The sequence below is a fragment of the Puma concolor genome, chromosome A1, assembly GCF_028749965.1.
Source record: "Puma concolor isolate L17-30 chromosome A1, mPumCon1.1.hap2, whole genome shotgun sequence".
Classification (NCBI taxonomy): domain Eukaryota; kingdom Metazoa; phylum Chordata; class Mammalia; order Carnivora; family Felidae; genus Puma; species Puma concolor.
Genome location: NC_141667.1, coordinates 116,479,432 through 116,499,365, shown reverse-complemented (window position 1 = coordinate 116,499,365; position 19,934 = coordinate 116,479,432). Strand labels below are relative to the sequence as shown.

Sequence of the window (19,934 nt, the reverse complement as noted above, 5' to 3'; positions counted from 1 at the left end):
ACCTCCAAGAAGAATAATTCTTCAACTTTTACCTCCTGAATTTCCTTTCCTAGAGGCTTTATAATGCCTCACATCTCACAATGGTTTCCCAGCTCACAAAGCCTTCTAGGTTATCTTACAGATGGCCTAAACGTGAATTGCAGACCCTGCATCCTCTCTTCCTTGGACTGAAACATTAACATATAAGACAGGTACAAAGTGCAAGTGCAGAGGGCACCTTGACCTTCTGGGGACCCCACCTACCCCTGGCTAGCAGCATTAGAAGGCAGTGTAAAATTGCATAGCACCCACCCCCACATTGGAGAAGAACACTGATTTGGGATCAGCTCACTAATGTGTCCTGAGGTGATTGAAAACATATATTGCACATAGGGCAAGTAGGGTACACTGGGGTGCAAGGACAGAGCAGGGGCCAAATGGTCTTTCCTAGGATGGAGGCCTGGGATTGAGGACAAAAGGAGAAGGTGGAGGCAGCATGCAGAGAAGAGGAGAAATAAAGAAGAGAGCAGGTAGGAAAAAGGACAGAAAAGGAGGGGAAAAGGGAATAAACAGGAAAGGAAAAGGGCAAATAGAAAAGAAAAATGCAGCCAGGAACCAGGAGAGAAAAGACTGGGGAGTTAGTAGGGAGAAAAAAGAGAATAGAGCAGTGAAATATCAGAACTCTTTATTAGTGTCCAGAGTTCTCAGGGCATAAGTCATCATATTATTTCATGCTTGCTCAAGTCCAGGCAAGTTTAAAATACTTCTGAAAATGGAGAAACCACCTGCTTTACCAAATGATATTCTGATCCCAGTTATGTCAAGACTGGAGCATCCTTTACCTTTCCTTGCTCCCTTCACACCCCAGGGCCATGGGCACCCTCGGGTTGTAGAGGCAACAGGCCAGGGAGGGCACAACCAGTGTCACTGGGAAATCTTTAAGAATCAATCCTAGATGTCGTGGTATCTTTCTCAGTGATTAAGTGTGGAAACAAATCACTCTGTCAACATGATTTTGGGGGAGGGAAAGCAAACAGTGGCCCATTTCCACATGTGGGCAGCCACATGTGTTGGGCCAAGTAGGCCAACATGTGAAATAGATGAAATGGACTTGAATGCCTTTCTCCTTCTCCTCCTCACCTGGAGACTGGTCTTTCTTTTGCCTCAGCAGGAGAGTCTTCTAAGAATTAAAGTTGGTTAGCAAAGATTGGTTAAAACTGAATGGTGGTGAAGATTGCACAACTCTGCAAATATACTAAAAAAAAAAAAAAACCAAAAATCCTTAATTGCATACCTTAAAATAGTGAATTTTGTGTTATGTGAATTATATATCAATAAAGCTGTTACTTAAAAAAGAGAATGAATTATCCCAAGAGGTAAAAGACTCCGAGTCATCAGGGAGTTTCTGACCTTTTATGTCATGGAAGCCTCTATGTCAGTTCCTGAACTGAAATGTCAGTGGGACAAAGTGACTTCTGAAGTCCTGTCTGACCTTACATTCAGTCATTCTACTCTATCTAGGTGTGTTATCAGTAACATAAAGTGAACAACTGAAAAGCCCTATAATTCCTGGGGAATACTCAGCGTGCTGATTCCTAGGCAAAACATATGGATAGTAGGTTCAAGTTCAAGGCTGCAAATAAGAGTTTGGCTTAGAGCCCCTGGGGTCACCTTAGGCTTCTCACTACAGATTTAGGACCTAAATGTTTCAGGCCTCTTCGCTAGGATACCTGATGTGCCTGCCTGGTCTAGGGAAACTAGCTCCCTCCTCAAAGGAGGAGGCATGCTGCTTTTTATGCAGCAATATAAATACTTTCCAACCCTTGGAAGCTTCCAGACAAGAGATTACCCAGGGCCAGAACAGAATTGGGGTTCTTGGAGGGAATTCCTCAGATTTTTAATTTATACTGTCCTGTGCCTGCGAGATAGAAAGAAAGATAAGCATCCAAAGAATATGGGGGTGACTTCCTTACATTGGCTTGGCATTCTCCTAGTTCAGCCTCATGGAATTAGACTTATGTTAAGGGTTGATACCAAGGGGCCACTTAGCAAATCTCTTTTGGCCCTTGAAGGGTTAATATCACAGCACAGGGTGTGTTATTAATCCCAGAAGGGTAATTGCCTAAATTGTAGTTTAGCACTTAATAATTAACATTACCCTTCACCCCTCATCCTCACCATTTATCACAGTCTCACTGCCTGTCCTGTCTTTTCTTGTTTTTGGCAATAAATTTTGTTTCCTTTGGGTTCAGAAGGCAAGTGGAGCCCCAGTCCTGGAGAAGGCACTTGGCTACAACATATGGTACTTTCCAGAAAACAGTACTAACCTCACAAAGACATTGAACACCACTAACGAGAAGCTTGAACTGTATCTGGGAGGCAAGACCTATTGGGTTTGTGTGGTTTCTTATAATTCTCTTGGGGAATCTCCGGTGGCCACCCTGAGGATTCCAGCTATTGATGAAAAGTGTAAGTACAGTGTAAACTTCTCCTTAGATGTCTGGCCCCATCTAGTTGGCCAGGAAGTAATGCCTCTGCTCTCAAGGGTTGTGTTTCTCTCAAGTCAAAATGAAAATGAAGTGGGAACTTTTTAGGTTATGGTGAGGATAGCAAACTCTTGTGGTAATTAATGAGCCTGGAACAAAGCCTGTATTGAAAATCAGAGACTTCATAAAGTCATATGAGACAAAGTCACACACCTAGAAGTTCTGTATTTGGGATTTTCTCCTCACAGTGTTGACTATGTCTCAGCCTTCATTTGCTCATTCTTCTGTGTTCTTCCTTTTCCTCTTTTTTTTAATGTTTATTTATTTTTCGCAGAGAGCAAGAGAGAGAGTGTATGTGCACTGGGGGGTGTGGAGGGGGGAAGGGGCAGAGAGAGAGAGGGAGAGAGAGAATCCCAAGCAAGTTCCATGCTGTCAGCACGGAGCCCAATGTTAAGAACTTGTGAGATCATGACCTGAGCTGAAATCAAGGGTTGAACAGTTAACTGACTGAGCCATCCAGGAGCCACTCATTACACTTTTGATTAAGTGGTTTTGCTCCTAGGCAAACTCATATTTTATATTCCATTTTGGAATAAAATATCTTCTTTGATTCTTATGCAAGGAATTGCAGGCAAGGGGTTTCCTCTCCCCTACTTTATTTTTCTCTATAAATATGTTTCTCAGTCTATAGATTTTCTCATTTATGTTGTTGCCTATCTTTCCCTCATTTGGATACAAGTTCCATGAGTGCAGAGAATTTTGTTTTCTTTTCCTACTTTTCCTCTTCCTCACACCACTTCCCTCATCTGCAACAGCTAGAACAGGCATAGAGTATTTTGCATACAAAAGGTGCTCAGTAACTCTTTGTTGAAACACATCATAGTCAGATAATGCACTTTTCCACTTTTCCACTTCTCTTTACTTAGACCTAGACTGGCTCCGGCATTGTACTACTAGCTCTAGAATTGTTTGCCTATATTCCTTTCTTTCTCTTCTCCTTAAACTTAACCCATTTCTTGCCTTGCTTCATGTTAGAACTCCTATATACAGTTGACCCTTGAACAACATGAGTTTGAGCTGGGTGGGTCCACTTACATGCAAATTTTTTACAGTACACTGCTATAAATGTATTTTCCCTTATCACTCTCTAAATAACATTTTCTTTTCTCTAGCATGCTTTACTGTAAAAATACAATATGTAATACATGTAACATACAGAATATGTGTTAATCAACTATGTTATCAGTAAGGCTTCCAGTCAACAGTAGACTATTAGTAGTTAAGTTTTGAGAGAGTCAAAAGTTATACATAGATTTTCAACTTCTCAGGGGGTTGGTGCCCCTGATCCCCCATGTTGTTCAAGGGTCAGTTGTACACATGACATTTGAGCTACACTTGACATTATTTTAGTATTTAATATCATTCCCCACCATTCTTAGTTCCTGGAATCCTAGTTTCCAAGATACTATCTATCTACTACCTATCTAATACCCCTAGTGATGAGGTTTCTGACAAATGCATGTGTCATTGAGTAAACATTCTTTGTTAATAGAGGCACTGCTGCATAGTAATCCCAATTTCTTGGTGTTGCCCTGGAGTGGAAGGCAGTAAAGAATAGGGGATACAAACCTAGGCTTGGGAGTCCAACAGCCCTTTAGTTATATCTTTACTTTTTCACTACAGTATCTAGGCACTGCAAACCTTGCGCATGTTATCTAAACTCTAAACCTTAGCTGCTTGTAAAATGGAGTTATTTTATTGTAACACCTACTTCATAGAGCTATTGTGATGATGAAATGAGATTGTATATTTAAAATGCTTTGCCTAGGGGTGCCTGGGTGGCTCAGTCAGTTAAGTGTCTGACTTTGGCTCAGGTCATGATCTCACAGTTCGTGAGTTTGAGCCCCACGTTGGGCTCTGTGCTGACAGCTCAGAGCCTGGAGCCTGCTTCGGATTCTGTGTCTCCCTCTATCTCTGCCCTTCCCCCCCCCCCACTCTGTCTGTGTGTCTCTCTGTGTCTCAAAGATAAATAAACATTATACCTTCCAGTTCCATCTACGCTGCTGCAAATTCAGTCAGAGAAGGACAGATATATGTTTTCACTCGTATGTGGATCTTGAGAAACTGAACAGAAGACCATGGGGGAAAGGAAGGGGAAAAAAAATAGGTACAAACAGAGAAGGAGGAAGGCAAACCACAAGAGACTATTAAATACAGAGAACAAACTAAGAGTGGATGGGGGTGTGGAGAAGAGAGAAAATGGGTAATGGGCATTGAGGAGGGCACTTGTTGGGATGAGCACTGGGTGTTGTATGTAAGCCAATTTGACAATAAATTATATTCATAAAAAAGATAAATATTTAAAATAAAATAAAATGCTTTGCCTAGGGGCACCTGGGTACTCAGTCAGTTAAGCATGCAACTCTTGGTTTTGGCTCAGGTCATGATCTCACGGTTCAAGCTGACAGCGAGGAACCTTCTTGGGATATTCTCTCTCTCTCTCTCTCTTTCTCTCTCTCTCTCTCCTCTGCCTGTCCTCTGCTCTCTCTCCCTAAAAAATAAATAAACATTTTATTTATTTTTATTTTTTTAAATATTTTTTAATGTTTATTCACTTTTTGAGAGACAGAGTGTGAGCAGGGCAAGAGCAGAGAGAGAGGGAGACCCAGAACCCAAAGCAGGCTCCAGGCTCTGAGCTGTCAGCACAGAGCCCGACGCGGGGCTCAAACTCAAGAGCCGTGAGATCGTGACCCGAGCCGAAGTTGGATGCATAACCGACTGAGCCACCCAGGCGCCCCAAAATAAACATTTTAAAAAGTAAAATGCTTTATTTAATGCTAATTACTACTATTGTCATTGTTAATACAATTTCTCATTAAATTTTTAAAAAAAAATTTTTTTTTTCAACGTTTATTTATTTTTGGGACAGAGAGAGACAGAACATGAACGGGGGAGGGGCAGAGAGAGAGGGAGACACAGAATCGGAAACAGGCTCCAGGCTCCGAGCCATCAGCCCAGAGCCTGACGCGGGGCTCGAACTCACGGACCGCGAGATCGTGACCTGGCTGAAGTCGGACGCTTAACCGACTGCGCCACCCAGGCGCCCCTCATTAAATTTTTATTAGACATGGATTATCAACTTCACAAATACTATGAAATATATTTTAGCTAAATTCCCATAGGGTTTGTTGTTTATTTTTCCCAATTCTGAAGGTACTTGATTTGTGTCAGAAGCATTGGTGTGATCGTTAGTTATAATGATCCTAGACCAGATGTAGGCAAGCTACAGCTTGTGGACCAAACTTGGCCTGGCACCTGTTTTTGTAAATAAAGTTTTATGGGAGCACAGCCACACCTATTTGTTTACATTTCCTTGTATCACCTTTTGTGAAACAGTGATACGGGGCGCCTGGGTGGCTCAGTCGGTTAAGCGTCCGACTTCAGCTCAGGTCATGATCTCGCGGTTGGTGAGTTCAAGCCCTGCATCAGGCTCTGTGCTGACAGCTCAGAGCCTGGAGCCTGTTTCGGATTCTGTGTTTCCCTCTCTCTCTGACCCTCCTCCGTTCATGCTCTGTCTCTCTCTGTCTCAAAAAATAAATAAATGTTAAAAAAAATTAAAAAAAAAAAAAAAGAAACAGTGATAGAGTAGAATAGTTGTGACAAAGACCATGTGTACTATAAAACCTAAAATATTTACTATTGGGCTTCTTACAGAGAAAGTATAAAGATCCCTGTTTTAGACATATAAGAAAGTAATGCTTTACAGAATTTTATTTAATAAAATGGAGTCAAGTAGAGAATAGTTTTAATTGTAATAACTATAACAATCTTTAAGTATAATTATCATATACTGTTAGTATATTTTAGGCATTGTGATAAGATGACATAGGTCAGTTTAATGTTAGCCTTGAAATGACCCATCAGGTAGATGCTGTGGAATCATTTCATAGACGATGAAGCTGAGATTCGGGAGAGTTTAGGAATCTGCCCATGGTTTCTCAGGTGGAATTCAAACACAGGTCTCCACGATCCAAATTTATATAATATGCTTTATTCAGAACCTTGGATTTGATGCTGTTTGACACTGAACTGGTTATTTACCTCTGTGGGACTCCATTTTACCATGTTTAAAATAAGGGTTTGGAATAGATACACCTTCAGGTTCCATCTGGTCTGATCATCCTCTGGGTTTTAAAAGACCTTAGCCAGCAGGTGGCTCTGGAGTGATCTGAGGCAGGGCCCAGAAGAGCACAGCCATTTTGTGGTGGGGAGTCAGAAGGAGGTTGAACTCTTGGGGAAGAGCTGAGGATAGGCTAGGACAGCTGGCTAAGTCGAGGCACCATAGCACCTGAGGACTATATGTGATGGCCCACAGTGACTGCTTTCATGCAAACGGCAAGAACTTAAAGGTATTAGTGGTCAAAGCCCCTTCCCCCTCTCCCCAGAAGAATATGGATTTTCTCCTGCTCCTGGGGGTATGGTGTATTTGGAGAAAGTGCTCAAAAGTTCTTGGTGAATAATGGAAGGATTCAGCAATTAGTATATATACAGCAGAGTGATGATTAGGAAACTTCTCTTTCAGCACCCTTTGACACTACCCAGGCCCTTTGAAGGTTGACTTATGGCTTAATTGAACCTTTTCCACACTCTTGTGGCCCAGAGCCTGGGCTGTTCTCTTCTTCCCTGCAGCATATTTGGCTCTTTCGACCTGACTCCTGTTCCTCTGATAGCCAGTGTTGGTAAAGAAAGGTGTGGGCTTAGGAATCAACACTCACTCCTGTCTTCAGGTTAAGATTTGTGTGCAAGTAATTACTGAGAAACTGCCTCCAGGGAGACCAGAAAAGGCAGTGAAGGAAGCAATGTCAGGGAAGGGAAGGCCAGGCCAAAGGTGCAGTGTGTTCTTCCCAGGGCTGCTATAGAAATGTACCAGACTGAGTGGCTTCAAACAACAGAAATTTATTATCCCATTGTTCTGGGGGCTAGAAATCTGAAACCAAGGTGTTGATGGAGCTATGCTTTTTCAGAACCATCTAGGGGAGTTCCTTCCTTCCTTCTTCCTGCTTTTGGTAAGCTCTAGGCATTCCTTGGCTTGTGACAGCATAACTTCACTCTCTGCCTGGTCTTCACAGGGCCAGCTTCCTCTGTCTCTGTGTGTCCAAATTCCACTTTTCTTATGAGGACACCAGTCATACTGGGTTAAGGACCTACCATCTTAACTATTAACATCTGCAACAACCTGATTTCTTGATAAGGTTGCATTCTGCAGTACTTGCATTCTGCGGTTGCATTCTGAGGATATCTTTTTTGGGGGACACAGTTCAAGCCATAACAGGTAAAATCTGTAATAAACATCTTGGGGAGGGCGGTTCCAGCATGACCTTGCAAGGGGACTCTGGAGTATGAGTTATATTACAAAGTTCTTCCAACCAAGAAAAATACACAAAAACAGTAAGAAGGAATTGAGAAGATCAGAGAGCATGAACATTATCTGCTACAAGAGGCTGGGGAGGGTTCCAGATGCTCTAGGAATGCCTTTTGGCCTGACTTCAATGGTAACTGAGGATGCGTACAGGCTATGAGCGGGGGTGAGGGGGTAGGAGGTGGGAGTGACAGGAGCTCTAGGGGTCACGAGGGCTTAATGCTCAGGCCCCTGTCCTCACTCCAGCTTCACATTTTCTTCATGCCTCATTTGCCCTTCCTGACCCTTTCAGGGTGACAAATTACCTGGCCTTGCTTATGGGACTAGCAGCTGGAGTGTCTCATAAAGGCCCAGTTTGGGAAAAGGATTCATGAACTTTGGCCTTCAAGAACAGAGGTTCCTAAATATGAACACAGCCTCATGGGGCTTGTTGCCTAGAAATAGCAGGATTCAATACCCCAGATGCCACATCAAATTCCTACATTTGGCCTAGGCTTCTAGCTTCAGAAGGCTCTTTTATTTATTTATTTTTTTTAAGGGACACTGCCTCCTTTTCTGCCTTTATCCAAGATTGTCTTTGGTGTTCATTTAAGCATATTTTCTGTTCCAGTTTTGAAGCTTCAGGTGTGTTGTGGGTGATAAGAAGTGGAGGAGAGGGGAGAGCCACATCCTGTGATCTTCTGAGCCCCACCCCTTCTCTGCCATACTGTACCTCTAGTAGTTCTCCTCTCTTTGCTTATTTAGAAAATTTTCAATAAGATAGCTCTCTGATTCTAATGAAATCCTAGCTATTGTATTTGAAGTCACATGTTCAACTTTTCTATTAAAGGAATCCTCCTTGCCCTTATCCAGACATGAGTTTTTTGTTGGGCTTGCAGAAAATGTTGTCATTGGCATATCGGTCCGTACCTAGGGGCTTTGAATGAGTGTGTCTGCATCTTTCTGGTACAGATACAATTCTTACTGCCCTATGGAGAGGAATCCATAGGCAGGTTGTGTGGGGCTAGCCTAGACAGTTGAAATTTGAAGCCACCTCCCTGGTATGATATTAGGGTCCCCAGCTCCCAGCCATAGAATTCCTGGTGCCTGAAATTCTGTCTTTAGAGATTCATTCTTTGTCTCAGGCTTGCTTTCCTTTTATTTGCAGAGGCACCTGTGGAAGGTGAGTCTTTTGAGTCAGCAACTCTCTAGTGAGATCCTTTCTTGGAAACAGGTAAATTTTGTCAGAGATAAGGAAAAATTAAGAAGGTACTTACATCAAAGTTGGGGGTAAAGAAAAGAGATACAATAAAAAGGGTGGAAACAGCACCATTAAGGGAGGCTACAGTGGAGATCCTGAACTTTGATCTTCTTTACAATTTGGACAGTGAATGGATGCCAGTGTGGGTGGTGCATTTGGAGAATGAGTTGGGCAGCTTTCTTTCTTCTTTTTCTCCTCTCTTAGCATTTCAGTGCATTGAGGCCATGCAGGCCTGCCTCACTCAGGACCAGCTGGTGGTGGAGTGGCGAAGCTCTGCTCCAGAGGTAGACACATGGATGGTTGAGTGGTTTCCAGATTTGGACTCAGAGCCCTCCACTTTTTCCTGGGAATCTGTGTCTCAGGCTACAAACTGGACAATTAAGCAAGGTAGCAATTATGAACCGTATAAGTTCCCTCTTTGTGGGATTCAGTTTCATTTCCATCAGTTTTAAAATCTTTAACTTTGACGTCAAAGCTGTAGGTGTGGTTAATAGCATTTGACAAAGCTAGTGCAAGCTTAGTGAAGTGACATTCTTGCCATTTCCCAGTGAGGCTGTGTTGGGAAGTCATGGGTATCACACCAGGTATCTGGCCTGTTTCCAGGTGGAAAACACCATGTTAACACCACCATCAGAGAGCCCTTCCTGATGTCTCGATCATGGGGATAACATTAGAGTTTATATCCCATCCCAACAAACACTGATCACAGATAAGTGAGGCTTTACCCTCCTAATCCTGTCAGTACAGCCATTTATTAATACTTAATAGCACTCATATAAGGATTTATACTCATGCAGGGATGCAGGAAGACAGAGGAGCTAGAATTAATGGTATCTGAGTTCACCAGGTGATGTGCTGTTAACAGAAGGATTCAGTTTTTTTCTGCATTGCTACCAAATCAGGTATCAAAATCCATGATGGAGGAGGGACGGATTTCTTTTCCCTTCCTGGATGTCTCTGTCATTTTATCACACTGGTGCAGACTTGGTTCTTAGAATTAATTTTAAAAGTTCTATTTTAGAACTAGCATAGACATTAGAGACCATCCAACCTAACCTCCTTATTTTCCAGATGTGGAAACTGTACAGAAATAGAGCATCTTTAGTAAGTTGTAGTGGTAAGTTGGTTTAGTGGTTCTTCTTCTCCTTTGCCATGCCCTGAAGTAAGGCTTGTTTTCTGTCTTTCTTTCTTATTTACAGATGAATTAAAACCTTTCTGGTGCTATAACATCTCTGTGTATCCAGTGTTGCAAGATCGAGTGGGCAAGCCATTTTCCATCCAGGCTTATGTCAGAGAAGGCAGTATGTATGAAAAGGCCCTGTGGGGCAAGGAAACACTGAGTGGGGGATGCTATCCAACATCCAGACAAGGCTGTGGATGTCTGTAGCTCATTCACAGTTGCCTTAGTGTTTAGCTGTGCTGCACCTTCATTCAGCTTCTGGTAAGCTATATATGCTTGACACAATGTGGTCAAGTTGTAGATCCACTGAATTTCAAAGCTGGACTAGAAGTTAGAGATCATCAAGTCCAGGCCCCTCATTTAATAAATGGAAAATCAAGGCCCAGAGAGTTGAAATAATTTGTGCAAATTCACAAAGAAACTTTGTGTAAATAGCCCTGTAGGCAGAATAACATTTAGCTAAGACCGGGTTAGGGACTTTGCAGAGTTAATCATAAGTTGGAGATGCTAAAAAATTACTTTTAATTGTGTAATTGTAATCAAGGGTTTTACTGGTGAACTTCTCAGACTTTATCTTTTGGAAGTTAACCTCCTCCACGTTAGAAAACACATCCTGTCACTCAAAGGTAGCCCATGGGGGCATATCCTTCACCTATATTTGATGATAGCTATTACAGATATGAGTAGAAACTGAATGCAAAATGAGAGTGAGAGCCATAAGAAAGTACTGGTTTTGCAGGCCTCTGACTCTGCTTTTCTTCTGTTCGAGATGGATAATTCCAGAAAACAGTGTTCCCAAACAAGATGATTCATCATTTACCTACTTTGCTCCTACCTCCCACCTCCAGCACTGATTTCGCTTTCAGTACTAGCCAGAGCCTTTGTGGGGAAAGGATCTACTCCACTGTGATTCAGTGTTTATTGTTTTTATCCCTGTCCTGTAAAGTTCCGTCAGCAGGTCCTGTGACCCAGGCGGACAACATTGGTGTGAAGACAGTCACAATCACATGGAAAGAGATTCCCAAGAGTCAAAGAAATGGTTTCATCACCAACTACACCATATTTTACCAAGCTGAAGATGGAAAAGAATTCTGTAAGTGTGCTTGTAGCCAAGTTGGAAACTCCCTAAAACCCAAACATGCTATGGATAGACCTGCCTTAGGGGTTGGTGCCCTATAATCTTGCATGAGTCACTTAGCTTCTTTGAGAATCTCTGATAATGAGGCCAAGAGTACCTATCTCTTGAGTTTTTTGGAGTCAAATGAGAGTGAAGTGACAGTCTTGTAGGAACCACAGGAGTTGATATAATATGTCCTCGTTAGGCTGTGAACAAGTGGGCCTCCTGGGAGCTTCACCATCATTAGTCTGGAATGGACTTGTGTGCTTGGATCAAAGAGTAGAGTAGTGACACTTAGCTCGGTGCAGGACCCTTTATCCTGACTCCTACTGCCCACTGCCAAGTCATACTTTTTTCCTTGAATCCAGACTATCTCCTGATTTCCTAGGGATGGGCATGGATTCCTAAAATTAGGCAAATTTTTTTATTATGGCAAAATACATACAACATAAAAGTCACCACTTAAAACATTTGAAAATGCACAGTTTAGTGGCATTGAGTATGCTGATAATGATGTGTGACCATCATCTCTACCTGTTTCCATGCCAAAAAGAAACCTGGTAGCCATTAATCAGTGTCTTGGCATTGTCTTCTTTCCACAGTCTCTGGAAACCACAAAATTGTTTTCTGTCTTTTTTATTTACCTATTCTGGCTATTTCATACAAATGGGATCATAGAGTATGAGGCTTCTTTTACCTGGCTTCTTTTACTTAGCATATTGTTTTCAAAGTTTATCCATCCTGTAGCTTGTATTAGTATCTCATTCCTTTTTATAGCTAAAGAATATTCTATTATGTGGATATCCCACATTTTATTTATCCATTCATCAGTTGATGGGCATTTGGGTTGTTTCCACCTTTTGGCCACTGTAATTAATGCTACTATGAATATCTGTGTGCAAATACCTGTTTGAGTTCTCTGCTTTTAATTCTTTGGGGCATATACCTAGGAGTGGAATTTCTGGGTCATATGGTAATTTGGGCTTAACATTTTGAGAAACCACTGAACTGTTTTCCATAGAGGCTGCCCCATTTTACGTGCCCACCAGCAAAGTCTGATAATTCCAATTTTTCCACATTCTTACCAACACTTATTTTATGTTAAAAAAGATTATTATGGCTATCCTTGTGGGCATGAAATGGTTTCTCAGTGTGATTTTGATTTGCATTTCCCTAATACCTAATGATGCTGAGCATCTTTGCATGTGCTAATTGGTCATTTGAGGATCTTCTTTGAGAAAGTCTTCAATTTTTTTTGACCATTTTTATTATTTATTTATTTATTTTTTAACCTTTATTTTTGAGACAGGGAGAGACAGAGCATGAACAGGGGAGGGTCAGAGAGAGGGAGACACAGAATCTGAAACAGGCTTCAGGCTCTGAGCTGTCAGCACAGAGCCCGACGTGAAGCTCGAACCCACAGACCGCGAGATCACAACCTGAGCTGAAGTTGGACGCTTAACCGACTGAGCCACCCAGGCGCCCCAGACCATTTTTAAATTGGGTTGTTTGCCTTTCAGTTGTTGAGTCCTAAGAGTTTTTAAATATATATTCTCAATAGAAGTTCCTTATAAAATCTGTGATTTGCATATATTCCCATTCTGTGGGTTGTCTTTTCACTTTCTTGATAATGTCTTTTGATGCACAAAAGCTTTTATTTTGGTGAAGTCCAGATTAATCTATTTTCTTTTGTTGTTTATGTGTTTGGTATCATATCTAAGAAACCAAGGGCAAATTCAAGGCCACCATTTACCCTGTGTTTGTCTTCTAAGAGTTTTATAATATTAGCTCTTATGTTTAGGTCCTTGATCTATCTTTATAGGCTAATTTTAAGCACAACATGGATAGAGGGATTGGGGTATGAGATGGGCTGGCTTAGAGGTACAGGTTCCAGTGCTCTTATTTCACTGCTTGGCCTTGGATCTGGCATTTTTTATACTTGGCCTTGGCTCTGGCATTTGACTTCCATCTTTTTCCTTTAGCCAAGACAGTTAACTCCAACATCCTGCAGTACGATCTGGAGTCCCTAACACGAAAGACCTCTTATAGTCTTCAAGTCATGGCCAGCACCAGTGCTGGGGGAATCAACGGCACCACAATAAACTTCAAGACATTGTCAATTAGTGAGTATTTCCTTCAAGTCTTGGATAATTCCCCTTGGCATTTCCCTTAGGCCAGTTAGTGATGATGTTTTCCAAAGGCAGGGGGAAGCCAAATGAAAGGGTGGTACATAGAAGAACCATCTACCCTGTGGCTCACTGGCCTTCCTGGAAGGTGTATGTGTGAGGAGAGAATAGGGAGAGCAGGCACATTGAGAGCTGAATTGAAAAAGAGTGGTCATTTTGCTCCTTCCTAATGGATAGCCCCCTATTATCTTGAGGTGAAGAGATCAAGTTAATGCCAACTTTACTCTCAGTCCAAACAAGCTCCTGCTTCAAGGCTGTCCCCAAGTTCGTAGTCACCAGTTTCTCTGTGTCACAGGTTACTGCACAATGGGGCCTTAGAGGGAAAACCTTGGTTGAACAAGCACCACTGGCCCACAGGAAGTAACTTAACCTCTATCCTTTGTGAAGATTTTTGAGTAAAAACATACATGACATGTTCTACTTATTAGTTTTTAGATTAGAAAAATAGCAAGAAAAATGTAATAAATAACAAAATATAAAACGCTATATAGTGTTGTATGATGGTTATGGGAAATATTCAAGAGGAAAAGAAGATGAAATGAGAAGAGAGATCAAGAAGAAAGGGGAATGGGAGAAACAGAAATATTTTAATTTTCTCAAGTCTTTGAGGGAAAGAGATTTGATTTGATATATTCGAATTGTTTTAAGAATTATTTACATTAAAAGTGAAAGGATATTGCCAATTTTTACAGTAAAAGTGAAAAATAGTCTGGTTTAAGTACTCTTGAAAACCTCTTGCTCATTACATGGTTAAAAGAATAAAAATATATTTATGCCTCTGGAAAATACGAATATGGGATTGTGTTTTTTACACAACACGTTCTATTTTTATGGACTAACACTGCCTTTTTGGAGGTTTTTGATATTGTTCTTTAGAGTCTTTTAAAAATGCTGTTTTATTTTCACAACACTGGGCACAAATTGCATTATCCGCTAGAATTTTCTCCCTGAGTCAAATTTAAGGCAAGAGCCTGCCTTGGAGTGTAGACACTTGTCTACACATTACAAATCTCCTTCCTTCTGTCTCTGTTCCTGTACAGTCTACTCTCCACACACCAGCCAGAGTTTAAAACCCTAGACTCCTGCTTGAAACCCACCTGTGGCTTCTGTTGTATTTTAAGTAAAATTCAAACTCCTACCCATAGCTTTCAGGATCCTTCACAATCTGTTGTTTACTGACCTCATCTCCTACAACTTTCTGCTTCTGTCTGTGTTAACTTCTTTCTGCTTTGCGGCTTTTGCATCTACTGTTCCTTTTGCCAGAAATGCTTTCTCCATATTGTTGCATGGCCAGTTTCTTCTCATTATTAACATTAGCTCAAATTTCACCTCTCAGAGAAGTCTTCCTTTGCCACCCTATCTAAAGTTACTAACTTTTCTTCAACCTTACCTTGGATACAGTCTAATATCCTATTATATCTGAAATAATCTTTTTTTATTGTCTGAATCCTCCTACCAGAACGTAGGCTCCATGAGAGTAGAGATCTTGTATTTCTTGCTTATTGCTGTTTATTTTATTACCCAGAACAGTGTTTGGCAAATGGTAAGTGCTCATAAATATGTACTGAATTAAAAAGGTTGGAGACTGAACCTTGTGAACATAATATCTGTCACTATTATTCCGGCAGAAGAGAACTGGATGAGGAGCCATAAATACCAGGGTTTTTTTTAATGAATAAATTAAAATTCAATTGAATTGAAAGAAAACTCATAAGTAATGTGTTGCTTAAGCTACTGGAATAAAAAGTTACTCTTTGGTATTTGTTAAGAAAGTGAGGACTTTAACTGACATTTGTTCTCCTATTCCCAAAGGTATCCTTGAGATTTTCCTTATAACTTCTCTGGTTGGAGGTGGCCTTCTTATTCTCATCATCTTGTCAGTGGCATATGGTCTCAAAAAGCCCAAGTGAGTTTATAGGCAACAGCATGGGCGTTATAGGCAACAGAAAGGGGTGGAAGGCATCATGGGTGGAAGAGGGTTCTCTGTCATTAAGGGGGTGTTGTTTCATTTATTAATTTGGCATATATTTATGGAGTTTATTATATGTTACACCCTATAGCTCATCAGAATTCTGACCAAACAAGAGGACTCTCACCCCCACAGCCCCATACACCAGGCTTAGGCCAAGGGATTGCCAGTTGCCCCACAGGCTTTATCTTCTGTATTTGGCATCTGAGACTAAAATTAGGGAGAAGGTCCTTTCTCTCAGCATCTGGCAGCAGCAAGAGGGCTGAAGGCCACTAGCTTCTCTCCCAGGCAGACCAGGGAGTGTACCCATAGAATTAGATTACTACCTAGTAGTGTGCCCAGCACAGACTTGTTCCTTGCTCATGGTGCAGTGTTGGAGGGCTGGCTACAGGGGCATTTGTCCTGCTTGTCCTGGCCACTATGGGAAAGGAAACTCATCCTTAGGGTCATAGGCTTTCTCTCCACAGACAGCCTCATACTGTCATGCTGGTCAAGAGCTCCCTCCCTCGTAGACCTCTCTCTCCAGAATTGTGCAATTTGGGGCCTTCTCTGCCAAGCAGCCATGCTTAGTTATGGTTAAGTGAATGTCAACCTCATTTTCCAACCATAGGTAGAAACCAGGTCAGCAGCCAAATTCTTGTATGTGTTGCATGTGTAACAAGCTCCCAGGTAATGCTGCTGCTGCCGCTGCTGCTGCTGCTGGATGGTACCCCACTTTGAGAATCACTGTACTAAAGTATGGGTACCTTATAAGGCTTTGAGTGTTACCTTTCCTGGAGAATATATCTCAAAGACATGGTTCTGTGATGGTGTGATTTTCAGCATCAAGATCCGGGGTGGAGATGAAGGGCAGGAGAGGGTAAGAAAGGTGTCTTTCCATCACATCCCATTGATGACTTGAAGTTTCACTCCCCAGGTTACTTTGTTTTCCCAGTTTCTGTCAGGAGGTCAGAAGCTTGACCTTATTTATTAGGGAGACACACAACTCCCTATAGCAAAGCTCCATCCTTTTGGCATAGCCATGCAGTGTGAGTAATATACTTCTTTAACTCACTTCCTGTTTTAAAATATTATTAGCAGATTGAAGCACCTCTGTTGGCCCGATGTCCCCAACCCTGCTGAAAGCAGCATAGCCACATGGCGTGGAGATGATTTCAAGGTAAACAGTCCTGTCTTTGTTAAGCAATCATTGCGGAGGCTGGTTGTAAAAGACAACGAAGAGTGATGGAGGTTAGGAGGAGTCCTGGGCTGAGATTTTACAGGGTTTACATGAACTATGAGATCATGACCTGAGCTGAGGTGGGATACTTAACTGACCGAGCCACCCAGGTGCCCCAAGTTTCATAAGTTTTTAAATCGAAAACTCTTTTGAAAGTTTTAAGGTGTAATTTCTTAGTTAAGTAAAAACAAGCCGTGTCAAATATCACCTTTAAATTTGTATTAAAGACTGTTTCTAGTATTGCTTGATGCTGGAATTTTTAGTATTAGCACTTGTTTCAACTCAGAAATCTTTTTTAAACATGGACATTTTTATTTACTTATTTAAATTTTTGTTATTTGTGTTATTTCTGTTTTCTTCTCTCCTGTATCAGCTATGTATTACCTTATTTGCTACTTATTAAAAGTTATGAAGAGAGTAAACAGATTTATAGGCAGTATTGTCAGATGTCTAAAGTGTTCATTTATTTAAAAAAAGTTATTTATTTTGAGAGAGAGAGAGATAGAGGAAGAGGCAGAGGGAGAGAGAGGAGGAATCCCAAGCAGGCTCCAGTAAGGGGCTCGATCCCACAATGCTGGGATCATTGCCTGAGCTGAGATCAAGAGTTGGACGCTTAACCAACTAAGCCATCCAGGTGCCTCGAAAATGCTTTTTGAGTAACATAGGGCTGGCCTCCATGGCAGGCATATATTACTCACTGAATGCCAGGCATTGAGCTAGACTCTTTGTATACAAAGATGTTAAAGACACTGCCTCTGCCTAGGAGGCCACCTTTGATTTTTCTGATGATGTTGGGCAAGTCATTTGTCTTCACGATTGTAGTTTTTGCATCTGTAAGAGTTCTAATTTTGATGTTCCCATCTGAACTGTAGTTTTGTGAACTTAAGATTGTGTGGCAAATAGTCTCGAGCTCTCTATAAGAAAAAAATGGAATACTTCGTGCCATTCTCAGGAAATGGGCCAGTGTTGCCATGCTCTTATGGAAGGGCATATGGAGGTGATTGGCCATCACTTCTGGTCTCTGGAAGGAATGTGGGGGCTGGTCAAGAGGTGAGACATTGGTTGTCCCAAGCCTATTGACTACCTCATGTGTAGCTCCAAAATGATCATTGGGGGTATCCTTTTCTCTTTTTCAGGATAAGATAAATTTGAAGGAATCTGATGACCCTGTGAATATGGAAGAAGACAGAGTTCTAAAACCATATTCTTCCCCCAGAGACCTTATTGACAAGTTGGTGGTGAACTTTGAGAATTTTCTGGAAGACGTTTCCACAGAGGAACTTGGAAAGGGTCAGGAAAACATTTTGAGAGAGGAAAAAAATGAATATGTGACTTCTCCATATCGGCCTTACTGTCCTCCCATTTCAACTGAGATTCCACAGAGAAAATCCCAACAACTGTGTTCTAGAATACCAGAGGGGATCTGCTTAGAAACCACAGAGCAGCTTCTTTCTTCTGTTCCGAATTTAGGGCCAGACCGTATCTGTGAAGAAGGAGAACCTAATCCATACTTGAAAAATTCAGTGACAACCAGAGAATTTCTCACGTCTGAAAAACGTCCAGAGCAAACCAAAAGGGAAGTCTAATTGTTACTGTGACTTGAATCTCTCTGGGTCGTAGTGTGGGCAACTCTTATAGACAGAATGTATTAGGACTTAGCCAGAAGAGCTTCCTTGGCTGTCTCCCCATCCTTGCTTTGTGTTAGAGAAATTGTCACACATCCCTGAGTGGCTTGTTGAACTTGGTTGGCACAGATGTGTAACTTGCTTGAGAAGAAGGGATAGTGGTATGTCTGAGCATTTTGCAGAGGAAAAGTGTTTATTTTCTTTTGTTCAGGTAACAAGCTCTCACTGAGGTCTCTGACATAATGATTTTAAGGGACAATGGAGCCCCTAAGGTGGATATATCTTGCCTTCCCTAGGAATTAGGTCTTTGCCACAACTTTTGCTCGAGCTTCTCCTCAGAGATCCAGCAGACTTTCCCCATTGCCAGAGGACAGTGGTCTGGTAGGAGGTGGGAATCTCTCCCTTTACATTGATTTCCCTTGGGTTCTGGGTTCTACCTCCAAGGAAGTCCTGAGATCTCACTTATGAGATTTTGTTTCTCCCTCAGTATAGGGGCAGGGGAGGTAGAGTGGCCTTCCTGATGGTGTGCTTCTCATTAACCTCATAAAATCTCAAGTGTCTGCAGCAACACCTCCACCCAGGACTCTTGCCCCTAGTTCACAGCACATTGGCCTCTAGTAAATTGATCTCAGCAGGGCACTAGGGAGTGGACTCCAGCCTGGGCCAGCAGGTCTGCCCCAATCTTCAGGTCATTGCCCAGCTCTGAAAAGCTCCCAGAGGCCTTTGCTGGCCCTTTATCTTGCACTCAAACCTGGGAGTAGAAAGGCACCAAATACTGCACTGCTTTTGTATAGGATCTCTGGCCCCTTATGCTAGCTCACAGCCTAGGAATGCTTACAAAGCTTCCTTCAAAGGCCTCTTTCCTGAAGGACCTGAGCAGGGTGTGGAAACATGCTACTGTAACTTTGCTGCCCCGACCCGGGACTCCTTTTCCTTCACCTTGGCCATGCACAGAGCTTATGACACATCAGGGGAGCCTTTAGCCCAAGTGCTAATGGCAGGATTAGCTAATGGCAGGATTCAGTTGCTGAGAATTGGGGACTAATGGCTGGCCCTGGGCTGGCACCTCAACCGCAGTGATGGCAGATGATTTCCTAATATGTGGCTTTGACTCATCTGGCTATTAGGGGAGGTCTCTGACAACCTGGTGAGATCTGGGAAGGCCAGGCAATGAGTGAGCAGCCAAGGTGCCTTGAACGTAGCATTTGCCAGCCAGAAAGGCTCATGTCCGTTTTTATAGGAGAATTTGAGAAGTCAGTACTTGAGTAGCAGGCATGAACTTCACAAGCCAACAATTCAGATGTGCAAAAATATCACTTTACTTTCCTATAACTAAACTTAATTTCTGACACAAGCCTATGACATTTTAAAGTAACCACAGCCCAATTTGGTGATTTGTGAGTGGCTTTGGGTTTATAGCTCAGTCACAGTCAGGATTTTGACCGGCCTTCCCTCCCTTCCCCACCACCCCCATCCAGTCTGGGACTGATTCTGAGTGCCACAGGATATTCAGT

At 42.0% G+C, this 19,934-nt stretch overlaps 1 protein-coding gene across 1 annotated transcript in view; it reads left to right on the top strand.

Moving 5' to 3' along the window:
- Positions 1–19,719, top strand: part of IL31RA (interleukin 31 receptor A) — a 61,610-nt gene extending 41,891 nt beyond the window's left edge. The window contains exons 8-15 of the mRNA XM_086700775.1: positions 2,232–2,448; positions 9,329–9,511; positions 10,324–10,425; positions 11,251–11,397; positions 13,404–13,544; positions 15,420–15,513; positions 16,654–16,735; positions 17,932–19,719. Coding sequence (XP_086556901.1) covers positions 2,232–2,448; positions 9,329–9,511; positions 10,324–10,425; positions 11,251–11,397; positions 13,404–13,544; positions 15,420–15,513; positions 16,654–16,735; positions 17,932–18,381 — 1,416 coding nt within the window. The 3' untranslated portion in view covers positions 18,382–19,719. The remainder of the gene's footprint in view (positions 1–2,231; positions 2,449–9,328; positions 9,512–10,323; positions 10,426–11,250; positions 11,398–13,403; positions 13,545–15,419; positions 15,514–16,653; positions 16,736–17,931) is intronic.
- Positions 19,720–19,934: the final 215 nt, after the last annotated feature.